This window comes from Dufourea novaeangliae, unplaced genomic scaffold, assembly GCF_001272555.1.
Source record: "Dufourea novaeangliae isolate 0120121106 unplaced genomic scaffold, ASM127255v1 scaffold54, whole genome shotgun sequence".
Taxonomy (NCBI): Eukaryota; Metazoa; Arthropoda; class Insecta; order Hymenoptera; family Halictidae; genus Dufourea; species Dufourea novaeangliae.
Window position 1 is genome coordinate 2606990 of NW_015373944.1, and position 12448 is coordinate 2619437.

The window sequence follows — 12448 nt, forward strand, 5'->3', positions numbered from 1 at the left end:
ATATTTTTCGAATACGAAGAACATATATCGAAATAATATCCGTTCGACGTGTATCCATCCCCGAGAAAGTCGAACTGCAACGAGAGATTAACATCACGGAGTTTAATTGTATATATATGTACTTGACGCGAAAGGTATTCAGAGTAGTCTTATCCTGTTAAACTGGACAGACGCGAACAACAGGTTAGGCAGTGTTTTCCATTCTTGTGCCCTTCATATCGCCCGGGACACAGGAATTTAGCGAGAAATATATATCGGCCATTTGGCAAAGCGCTTGATCAAATTTTCATTATTCTTATTCATTTTTCCTCCATTTTTTTTTCCTTTGGTTCTTTAATAATCGATACCAAAAAGCACCAGAGATCACGAGAACACGGTCACGGGATCGACGGTTTATCACTGATCCAACCAACAATGTTTTTCCTCATTTTAATCGACATCTAATTGCACAAAGGTACCTCTAGACAATCCTCTCGCAGTACTTGCTATAGTAAGAATTCATTACACAGTAAAATCGATTATCTACATTTATATAATATAGACAGTATGTATTGAATACAGGCACGATATAAGTAATTACAAATAATGTATGATCCAAAGTCCTCCTCCCGGTATCACAATGGTAAATGGACGCCGCGGTGCACGACTGACTCGTGTCACCGGCTCCAATGCTTCAATGAAAATACTCGCGGGGACTTCATGTCCGCCAACTCGCGTTTCTTTTTTTACTCGAGAAAGGAAAAAAGAAAAACACGTAAAAAGGACATTCAAATGAAACAACGAATATTCCTTTCTTCTCTCTTTTTCTCGCTTCTCTATCTCTCTCACACACACACACACTCTCTCTCTCTCTCTCTCTCTCTCTCTCTCTCTCTCTCTCTCTCTCTCTCTTGATTGGCTCAGCCAATATCAAAAAATCAAACTTTTGAGTTACTCGTCAAATATCACAACAAATTCTTGCACCTCGGTACAGGTTTTCCCGGAGAATCATTAAATCGTCGGATTCTCCTGTCATCCCGGTCTGATTAGCGTATACGCCGCGCTTAACGGGAGAGCACAGAGGGGCGGCAACAGGTTGCACTCGCTGGTTTGCTGCAGCGAGATTTGAAATCGAACAACGAATCAACAACGGCTCTTGCGACCGCGACAGGGGGCCTAGGGCTACGTCTCCTCTTTCTTAATCTCGTTGTTGGCCTTCAGTTTAGTCAGCGTCTCATCCTTTACGTTCGACAGAACGGTCAGGGAATCCTTCACCGCGTGATAGATTATGTTCTTGATTTGCAGCTTGTCCTCGTGATTGGTGTGCGTGTCCGACAACGCGCGGAACTCTTGCGTGAGATGGAAGCAATGCGAAACGTTTTCCGGCGATACGAAATCCTCGGCCACTTTTATACAATTGTGAAGATTACGGACTTGATGGGGCGCGCCGGCCGGCACGAATACCGCGTCACCTAGGCACTGAACGATGGCGTATCTGCAAAACGAAAGACGATAATTACGTTCCACGTTTATGCGCTGCTGCTAATACGGTTATATAATTTTAACAAAGCCCGAATCAACGATTCTGTATGTATATATGTATATATATTTACCCTTCGACGCCGTATTCGCGGTACAGGCGTTCTCGTAATGGTCCATCGAGATAGCAGCTCTGATCGTGAATCGGATCATGATGGGGTTCCAAACGGGCACCACGTTCCAATGCCACCGCGTTCAAAAGATCGCGAATTTTATCAGCGTCCCGGGCCGCGTAAATGTGCCATAACGCACCGGGTGCTTCTCCTCGTTCGCGAACACGTCGCCGTGTCAAGATATCACAGCCTGCTTCATCTATCGCTCTCAATGCCTCTAAAATGACACAACAATATGCGGTATCGCGTTAGTCCACCGTACCTCGATCATTTTAGTCTATTCGAAAACAAAGCTTTAATTGACTGTCAATGATACCTTTGACGTGTTCATCGTTGTCGGCATCCTTCGGAATCCCAACGTAAACCATAACGTTCACCGCGTCGGAAATGTCCAGGTGAAGATTGGTCGTACCCTTGTTCGGATGGAGGGCCGACCCGTAAGCGTTGTACATCTTCGGCCCCAGATCCGGTCTGACGAAGCAGTCGGGCAGACGGCTAGCAAGATTCAATCTTCCGTTCCGGTGGGTGTACTCCGACAACGGCAAAACTTTCATCAGATCGGCGAACCTGGACGGCAACAACTCCGCGAAATCCTCGCCCGGCGGCCAATCCTTCAATTTCAGTAACATCGGATTCCCTCTCTCGTCCTTCAATCGTTTCGAGAAGTGCTCGAATCCTTCCCAGAATTTACGCATCGGTTGATTCGGTACCAGGTTTCCGGTCATACAGTTGATTAGATCGTTCTTCTCGTCCCCGAAGTCCCGGGCGAACGAGTCCGGATGCCAGAGATTCATGTCCAAAGACTTCGCGACGTCCGACACGATAACCGGTTGTCCACGTTTCCACTGGTCTTGAAATATTCGATAGTTGTTAGGGTTATTCGGATCGTTTAACCTGAGCAATTTGCCGTCGCATAGCCAGGAGTGCGGCACATCCGGGTAGAGGCTCTTGCTCTCTGTGAGCGTCATGATACGAATGGGCAACGGTTCCCTTCCCTTTTGCGTCCACTTGTATCGTCTCACGAAATGCTTCAGTTCCCTTGGCTTCTCGTCGTCCAGTCCGCCTTCCCTCTCCTTTTTCACGCTGTGCTCGATCACGCTGGATATCACCTCGTCCAGCGTGTCCATCTTGGACTTTTTACCCGATTTCGTTACGTTGTTAGGCGCGTTGTTGCCGGACGGGGCGTTAACGCTGCTGGAATTGTTCGTCGGTGAATTCGATCTGGACCCGTTGCCGTTCGACTTGTGGGACGGTCGGATGAGCAACTCCCGAAGGGTCGAGTAATTGCCATCCCGATCCTCGTCGGAATCCGAGCTCGAACCAGTCCTCACCATTTGTTTTGTTCTCCGATGATCCGTTGGACTCGTTCACCTTCTTCTCCTCCTTGATTTCTTGCTTCACGTTCCCGTTCATAACCGGTACCGTGTCGCCCTTTATCAAGTTTCTTAGATAGTCGTTGGGTGATGTCTGAACGACCAACGAGCAACCGCAGTGCTGTGGTATTCCCCACTCTCCGCGGCACTCGTGTAGCCGTTGTCCAAGACGTACCAAGCTGTCGCCGGCAATGATTTGAGTAAGCATGAGCCGTTCGGGTTCGTGTACTTGTCTGTTGGTGCACAAAAGCCACGAGAAATCGTCCCTGTCCTTTCCACTTTCACCCCAAATCTTGATCGTTCCATTTTTGCGTCCCTGATTATAATGGAATACTTGGTAAACCTTTTGCATTCACGTATGTAACATGCTTATACTTAACGTTAATATGGTTCAGTGTTAAAAAGCTCGTTATTTGGTAATTGTATATCACGGATTATCAATACTTTATTTATCATCACGCTTCGATTACATTACAGAATACAGAATCAGTAGAAGAATGACGGTGGTTTCTTACCTTGTAACAGTCGATGCACACAACGAAACCGCATTTACCGCAGGCCCAGTGATAATTGAAAAGTGTCGTCTCGCACACGTCGCACATCTCTCGAACACCCTGAACCACTCGCTTCCAAGCTACCGTTCCGTCTATAAGTCCCGAATTTGCTGTCAAGGTGAAGGAACAATCGAATACGCGAAGCGTTAAATCATGCGATCAAAAGAAATCAAAAGAAGCGAACGTAAGTAATTAGAATCCACATAAATAACAAAAATATTAAGTTAAATCGAATAATTAAATTATAGAACGAACTTTCCCTTCTCTTAAAGACACAGACATTATTGAACATGCATGGTAACATTTCAGCTTGTATCTTGAAACATTAGTTTTCCGAAAAGATCTGATTTAAACGAACTACGCTTACCTTCGGCCTTGTGCTGTTGGAGCGCGTCCTTTTCTTGATGCAATAGATCGCAAAATTGGTCCCCAACCTGACGAAGTAATCTGTGAGCCATCTCCAAGTCCAGATCCTCCTTGTCACCCTTGTCTTTATCGTTCTTGTCAGATTTTTCATCTTTCTTCGTGTCCGAACCATCTTTGCCTGGTAACCATAACCGAAGATCTACCTGTAACGTCAAAACAACAACAATCGTTAGTCTCGTTTAACTTAAATAAAAAAAAAGAAGTTATTTATCGTTAGATTTCTATGTTCCTATAACGCACCTCAGACGCGTCCTTATGCGGGTCGCTGAATCCTGCTATAGCCAACTGCCCATTTTTGGTGTACCGTAATCTACGGAATGCATAAAATCTGCAGAAAATATTTTGTGGAAGGTTTTTCGAGCGCTGGTGCGGTGTCCATCTGCACTCACGACATTTAGCCAATTTCGGGGCGACTTCGAAACAAGCACCGTCTTGCAACCAGCTGTCACCAGTTTTCTTTAGTTGTGATATTGGCGGTCTACGAAAGGGATCGCCCCTTCCACCGCTTCCACCTGGCCCGCTGTTACCACCGCTCGTACTGTCGTCTCTACGTTCTTTCTTTTGCCGCGGTTGCTGGTCTTCGCCACCCACTTCATTACCTTTCGTAGTCTTTGGTCTTCTACCTCGTTTCCTGGGTTCCTTGTTGTTTCCTATCGAACAGAAGATACCATTCGTTTGAGTGGCATTGCCAAGCATTCGTTCGGTCGTTTACATAGATCTTATGTATATTCAGTGTTAAAAAGCTCGTTATATTATCTTTCATGGATATATCAATATCAATTATGTCATCATTTCAAAAATTACATTAGAGAAGTAATGCAAATGTATATTTAAAGAAACAGGGTAAGTGTACGAGACAGGATTACAATGCTTTCAAGAGCTTCGCGAATCTAAAGAGTCTCAGGATATTACTAAAGTTTTAAATACATCAAAATTTACAGTTGTATTTCCTTTTGAACGTTTACTCCGGAATTTCTAGGGTTCCCGCACAGCTCTATAGGGAGGAGTAAGCTTATCTACCATGGAACACAGATCACTTACCCTGCAAGTGAATAGTTAGTTCACCTGATGGGGAGTCCATTTACAAGAAGCTACGTTAACTAACCGTTTCCTGAGGAATTGTTGGAATTGACTGTGGTATGCCGCACCCTCGATGCAGGTTGAATAGAACCCAACTGTTCGCTGGTATCACTGGCAGAACCAGCTTCGCTCTCATTACTAGACTCGCTGCCTACACCAGCTACTGCCCCTTGCTTGTCATCCTTTCGTCTCCGCTGATCTTCCGCGGTTGTTTGCTGCCTCCGTGCGACGCCCTTCTTTCGTTTTACCTACCACAGGGCATAGATTATTAAGTAGTCAGGAAGTTCATGCTCTTGCCGAAACTACTGCCAAACACTACCAACTTATGTCTTCTGTTCTAGCTCCTCTATAAGTACACACAGTTTACAATGGCCTACCACTATAAGCAATTCCATTTAAACGAATTATGTACTGGCTATAAATCATGCATAAAAAAATTGAAACTTTTCTTAAAAATGTTTTTCGTAAACGTACAATTATTTATTGAAAAATCGTTAACGTTAATAATGCTTAGTGACAACAATTGAAACGAAATAATCGTTAAAACAATCAACAAAAGAGACTGTTTCTCGCCGAGGTCGAAAGAGGTTATGTTCTCTTAGAAAAGAATAATATTTTGAATTAAAAGTATCTAATATATTACCATACTTATCCACAGAATGTTATGCTCTTCGTGTGAATCATAACAATGTATAAGATACATAAATTTCTACTAAACACGTTAAATTTACGCGAAAGAACTTGTTCCGACACACGCAGGAATACCGCTTTTCTACGTGCGCTCGTGTTATCAAAATGGCGTCCCGGCTGAAGCGGGAAATTCGAATACGAAGTAGACTGAGCGCGTCACAGTACAGACCGATCTGTCTTTGTTCCGCTTTTTCCAGCACTGTACTACTCAAAAAAAAAAAAAAAAAAAAAAAAAAGAAAAAAAGCTCAATCTATAATCACGATCCTATTAACGAAGAAACAACTACATAATAGAAAACCAAACAATTAGATATACTCCAAAATTCCAGGCACGTATTCGATTCTATTCGTTCGAAAGTAATTCCGATTTGTCCAGGTAATCATATTTAAATATCGTTACTTGGAAATTATTTGCGATGAATCAGCGATTTCATTAAAGGAAACAAGAAAGAAAACGAGATCGGGAACAAATACTGTTACGACAAGACGACTAATTGCTTCGAATAGAATCTATTTGGAGTATAACTAGTAATTAACGAGGAATAATCTATTTGCACATGCAACAGCATTGCAAACACGTGCAACGGCGAAACCATAGTCTTTCTAAATGTAAACAGCCGACTTAGAAAAAAAAGAAAGAAAAAAATATAGACACACGCACGTACACACAGGATGTTTCATAACCGAGGACGACGATACTTTGTCGTGCGCGCGATTCATCGAGAGTGAATCTCGGTCTCTCGAACACGGGGCGTATAAAAATATTGTTTTCACGTGTCATGAAACACCCTATAAATACAATCCATATAGATACCTTGGGTGGCTTCCTTTTCGGCGGCGACTTCCTCTCCGGGTCGCTGCTGGACGAGTCCTCTTGCAAATTCTTCGTGTCTGTCGCGTGACCGTTAAGCGACTCTTTGTTGGTCGACTTGCGACTGCTCTTCGCGGTCACTTTGCTTTTGTTGATACTGTTCACCGCCATGCTGCCGATATTATGGATCGAGTTTACGGCACTCGGCAGACAGGTGGTGCTGGTGTTGCTGTTGTTCGACGATGCATCGCGTTCTTTGTTATTGATCGGTTGCGTGGGAGTTTGGGCGATGTTCAGGGGCAACGTGACGCAGGAACCGCTACCGATCACTCCGGTGGTGTCCTCGGTTCCGTCCTCGCCGGAATGCCTCTGCAGCCAGGCCTTTTTCAGCTTGTGCACCGGATAGCTGGTGCTGCTAGGAGGTCGGGGCGCTGGACTGTTCGATTTTTCGCTGTCCACCGTGCTCGCGGTGCTCGCTTTCGCTGGCGTGCCAGGTGCGCTGGGCGCTGGACTGGGCGCCGTCGATGGGGCTGGACTTGGTATGGGTGCTGGGCTGGGTGCCGCGCTCACCGTTGGATTCAACGAGCTGACGCTGCCCGTGCTCGCTGGTCTTACAGAACCATCGCCGCTGGCTGTTCTAGGCGCTGGACTGACCGCGGTTACGATACGCTCTTGGGTCTGACTGTTCGGTTGAGCGAGAAGTGCCGCGGTGTTGACCACGGTGGTGATCGATGTGGCGGCCGAGGCTATCAACGGGCTTGGTTCGCTGACACGCGATAGAATCGGCGGGCCAACGCATTGCAGGGACAACGGTTGCTGCGGTTCCTCGGTACGCCGTTTCTTGCAGACCTCGAGCGACACCGGTTGGTGGCCGATGGTCTCGGTCAACGACGGTGTCGGTGCTTTTCGCTTCGGCGAACCGGACCTCTCTACCCCGAGATCGAGCGGTTGCGTTTGAAAGGTGGTGTTCAGTTGCGGTTGCGCGTGCTGCACCGTCTGACCGGGTTGCTGATGGGGACTGGTGTGATGAGCGGGATGCGCGATCGGCCTGGACAAAGGGGCCGATGCGGCTGTCGGCGGTGAACCATGAAGCGGCGGCGGCGGTAGCTTCGCTGCGGGCATCGAGCCGGTGAAACCACGCGGATCGTAGACGGATCGGCTATGCGCGGGCGGCGGCAACGGCGGCGGTGGCGCCCCGTGATGATGAGGCACTTGCTGGTAAGGCGAGCTGCCGGGTTTCGAGGTGAGCGGTATCGGGGCGACGACAGCCGGTTCCGAGGCACGGCACACCGGTGTACCGGTCATGATACCGGAATTCGGTTTCCCGTAGATGTGTGGCGGCGCCGGGCTGCTCACTTTCGGCTTCGAGCCCGCCGTTGGCGCGGCGTAATGCGACGTCGGCGAGGCCGTGGGCGGATGCGGATGCGGATACGGATACGAGGACTTCGCCGTGGCGTAAGGTAACCCGGCCGGTTCCGGCCTCGTCAGATAACGCGGTTCTGGCGGCGACGGATGCGGTGGCTGATGTGGATGCTGGGCGTGCGGTGACTGTCGATTGTGCGAGTGCGGCGGTGGATGCCCATGGGGACTTGGTAATTGTTGAGCGGTCGTTGGACCGCTGCTGCTTCTATGATGGCCCTGCTGTATGCTCTTCGACGACTGCAGGCCACCGTCTAGATGGTGAAGATGGTGCGGACTTTGCGTGGGACTCCTGTACTCGTAAGGTTTGTGTTGCGGCGCCACCGACTGGACGTTCAGATAGGGCATGATCTTCGGGCTCGGGGAGTGTTGCTGCGACACCGGCGTCTTCGGCAGCTCCCGGCCCTCGTTCTTCACGATCACCGAGCTCTTGTGATCCGAGAGGAGCGACGGTGGATTCTGCAGCACCTCTCGACCGTGATGATCCCTGTCGAGGCCGCCCGCCAAACCTCCTTTGTTCTGCAACGATTTGTGCTGCTGCCCCACGTCGGTCTTCACCTTGATGTCGTGCATGTACGACGACTGGGGCTGGTACGTCGAGTAACTGAACAGACCGACGTTAGGTTCGACCTTCGGCAGGGAACTATGCGACGGGCCCACCACCGAGGGCGGTTTTTCGTGCATACTGGTGACTGGCAGCGACGACTTCGATGTCCTCGAGTGCGCCGGAGGTGGCGGGTAATCGACTTTACCAGGTACGCTCGATGGTCGTGACACCTGCGGGACAAAAGGAACGGTGAATCGTTAAGACGATTTTTCTTGTCGACGGATCAGTCGTCGCTCTAGCTCTTAATTATTCTATCTCCTCTAAAATTTATTAAAGTATGTTAAATATTACATTTTTATTGGGCAGCTATTGAGGCATATTTGGGGAAAAAGCACAGCATTTACTGATCTTTAGAGATTCTAGGCACACAGTAATTAACTCCATAATCTCTTCTCTTATACTTAATAGCATTCGAAGAAGTTTCGATATTTGTTTCTTCAAAAACAAAATGTGACCTCAAGTTCCTAATAAACGTCAATCGAATTACTAAAGTTCATTTTGACTAGCGAAAACTATGGAAGTACAGGGCACACAGTAATTGCCTCCTCTACCCTATGTGTGTATTCGTAGAACCGTTACGGATGGAATGACGTAATCCTCAATGGCCGATAACCACCGGCATTGCGGCAGTTCATCCGCAAGAACCTATCAGTTTTCATCGCGATTCTTTCGAGTTTCGCGCGCTATCGCGCTAGACAACTCCGTTTATGATGTTCATTCTGAAGCTCGAGAAAGAGAGAGACAAGCTCTCGTGTTCGCATACCTGTTGAGTCGGAGGTGCAGTCGCTGCATAATAAGCAGCCATCTGCTGTGCCGCAGCATGATCTCTTGCCTCGGCTTGCCTGTGTAGCCTCTCGGCCGCTGCCAGGTGTTCCCTCATCCCCAGGTTCTCGTTTTCCCTCTGCCTCTGCTCCCTCGCGTCACGTTCCCTCGCCTCCCGTTCCCGTTCCTCCCGTTCCCGTTGCTGTTGCTGCGCGACCGTGACAGGATGCGCGCCCGCCGCTCCTGGCCCGGGATGATGATGACCCACGTGCGCCGTCATCCCCGAATGCGGGGCCGCATGGGTTCTGCTTCCTGGCGGCGGCAACGGTATGAACGTGTTCCACGCCATCGACGTCGATTGCATCTTTCTCTGTGGAACATGAGACACCTACTTCAATAAATACTGCCAATCAGTTTCGCGGTTCGTTGCGGGACGACGCCAGTGTCATCGTCACGCCTGTTCGGTGTTCTCGTCACCGCCCATCTCAGGTCGTTCTCGAGCATAAACATATAACAGGATGTCCTAAAAGGATGGGTCAATCCGCAACGTGGATATTCCTCGAAGAAATACAAATCGAAATGTCCTTTACCGTTTTGCAATCCAAAGTTTCGTTTCCGAGATATTAGCGGTTAAACGAACTCCAATCAGCTGAGCGGTGGGCGGCACGCATGCGTAGACACGGTCGAGAAGCGTACGGACCCCCAGGACACTATCCCACCGCTCAGCTGATTGGAGTTCGTTCAACTGCCGATATCTCGGAAATGATGCTTCGGATTACGAAACGGTAAAGGACTTTTCGATTTGTAGTTGCATGAGGAATGTCCATATTGCGGATTGTCCCATCTTTTTTGGACACCCTGTACATGTTCTCGAGCCTCTGGACCAGTATTTCCCAATATGTACGCCCCACCAAGGGGTAATTGGAATATTTTAGAGGGCAATTAGAAAATCATTGACATCCCGTCAGTCCCGTCAACACAGTTTTACCTATGTGCCTTTTGTTGTTTCAAGCAGCTATTAATGCTAAACTTTTTCAGAACTTGTTTCACTATTATACTAGGGGGCTATTGATCCGTAGAGTTGGGGCATGATACAAAAGAGGTTGGGAAACACTGCTCTAGACTCTAGCTATTTTTGCGCTCGCTCTGTCATCGTCGGTAGCCACGGAAACGCGTTCTGGCGATACCGACACACGGAAAGGAGGAGAAAGTGTATACCCGTGGGGCCTAGGCTGGTGACACGACCGTTTCGCGAGCGGTTCGACGGGGCAAGATATGTGTTTATTTCAAGGCGGCCTATTTTTGACCCACACCGGGGAACAGCGCAAACACACCGTCTCGTTGCTGCCCGCTGTGAGACGAGAGATATTGCGAGTGTCGTCCTCGGTCTTGGCGATGCATGAACAACCGACATTATACATAATCTACATCGATTTATTGCGACACCTTCAAAAGGGAGTGAAATGGCCACGCGAACGATTCTGTGGTTTTCTGCCAGCGCGGTTAATTTTAAGCGTCTTATCGTTTCTCATTGATATGCAGAAATGTGTGTATACCGTAGGCAGACGGGAATCGTATTATACGTTGCGAACTTGCGAAACCGATAAGAAACCGTCTGTCTGCGTGACTGGGACTTTCCACGTGTAACCAGCGCGCAGCCGTTCTGATCCCAGCGAGCAGAGACGGAATGCAATCGTCAGATTTTTTCCTATATACATATATCGGAACCGCCTCCTGACTTCAGCGAATCCCAAAGTTCAGCGAATCTAAATGAAGAGTATATAAACAGGGTGTCCCATTTACATCGAGACTCACTCGAATATCACCGAAACTATTGACAATATTAACCAGTGACGATATTAAATGATATTAGGGGGCACACTTTCTGATGTAACTTTTTTCTATGTGGACACGTAGAGGTCATATGAAGGTCAACTTTGTTTTCTTTTTTAAAGGAATCGTATATTTTTTAACGCACCACTCGATGCTACTCGCTATTCTCTACATAAAAGTATTAACAGGGGAAGGCACGAAAGTGTCCCCCTCCGATTTTTATGAAACTTCGTATGTCTGTTAAGCAGTCAAAAATAAGGGATACGTATTTTTTTTTATCGGCTGAGACGCGACTTTAAGGGGTGAAACCACCCCTCGAAGTTTCGATCCTAAATTTTTTTGTTATAAACTAACTATATTTTGGACAATTTGTTAGCACCACATTATTCTACATAAAAAAACGCAAACCTCGTACATTAAAGGTTTTCATGTATCTCCTCTGGTTTTCGAGATAGTACTTTCGGGTCGAAACTTCGAGGGGTGGTTTCACCCCTTAAAGTCGCGTCTCAGAAAAAAAACGTATCCCTTATTTTTAACTTCTTAACAGACATACTCAGTTTCATCAAAATTGGAGGGGGACAGTTCCGTGCCTTTCCTTGTAAGTCACTTATGTCGAATTAGTGCACTAAAGAATACACGATTCTATAAAAAAAAAACAACGTTGACCTTCATATTACCTCCACGCGTCTACACAGAAAAAAGTTGCTAACATTAAAATGTGTGCCCCCTGATACCACTTAATTTTTCCTCCAAAACCTTTTTTTAATATCGTCCACAGTTTCCGAGACATTCGAGTGGATCAATTTAAATGGGACACCCTGTATAATAGATATATACATATACATACTTTCGTGGCTCTGAAATAGCACACCAGAGTCGGAATTCTGAATCATCATCGGCCAACAGTGAGCAGGATTCGAAAGACAAAACCGGCGTGACCAAGAGACTGGCTACGGAGAATTTGAATTCTCGAGTTATCAGAGATACGAGCCTCCCGACGGCTGATAACACGAACCACAAACACCGATCGTGACTCACGTTTGGGAGCTGCACCGACAAACATCGCGAAGTCTACGCCTCGTGACAATCCCCGATCACGATTGAACACACGCCACCGTTTTTTCCATATACAGGGTGTCTCGCGTCGACGAAGAGGGGAAAACACAGTCGACAAAAAAATCCCGCCAAAGCAGAAAGTGATTTACACTCGCGAGCAAACTCGACTTCTGCTAGGGGAAAAAGCAGTGCAGGAGAGCCTTCTA

General features: G+C 47.4%; 1 protein-coding gene across 1 annotated transcript in view; it reads right to left on the reverse strand.

The window, feature by feature from the left end:
* Positions 1–846: 846 nt before the first annotated feature.
* The window catches only part of LOC107185954 (lysine-specific demethylase 3B), a 91367-nt gene continuing 79765 nt past the window's right edge, over positions 847–12448 (reverse strand). Inside the window, 10 exon segments of the mRNA XM_015573729.1 lie at positions 847–1474; positions 1593–1848; positions 1948–2954; positions 2956–3320; positions 3520–3668; positions 3926–4127; positions 4225–4634; positions 5090–5312; positions 6569–8761; positions 9355–9741. Coding sequence (XP_015429215.1) covers positions 1162–1474; positions 1593–1848; positions 1948–2954; positions 2956–3320; positions 3520–3668; positions 3926–4127; positions 4225–4634; positions 5090–5312; positions 6569–8761; positions 9355–9741 — 5505 coding nt within the window. The 3' untranslated portion in view covers positions 847–1161.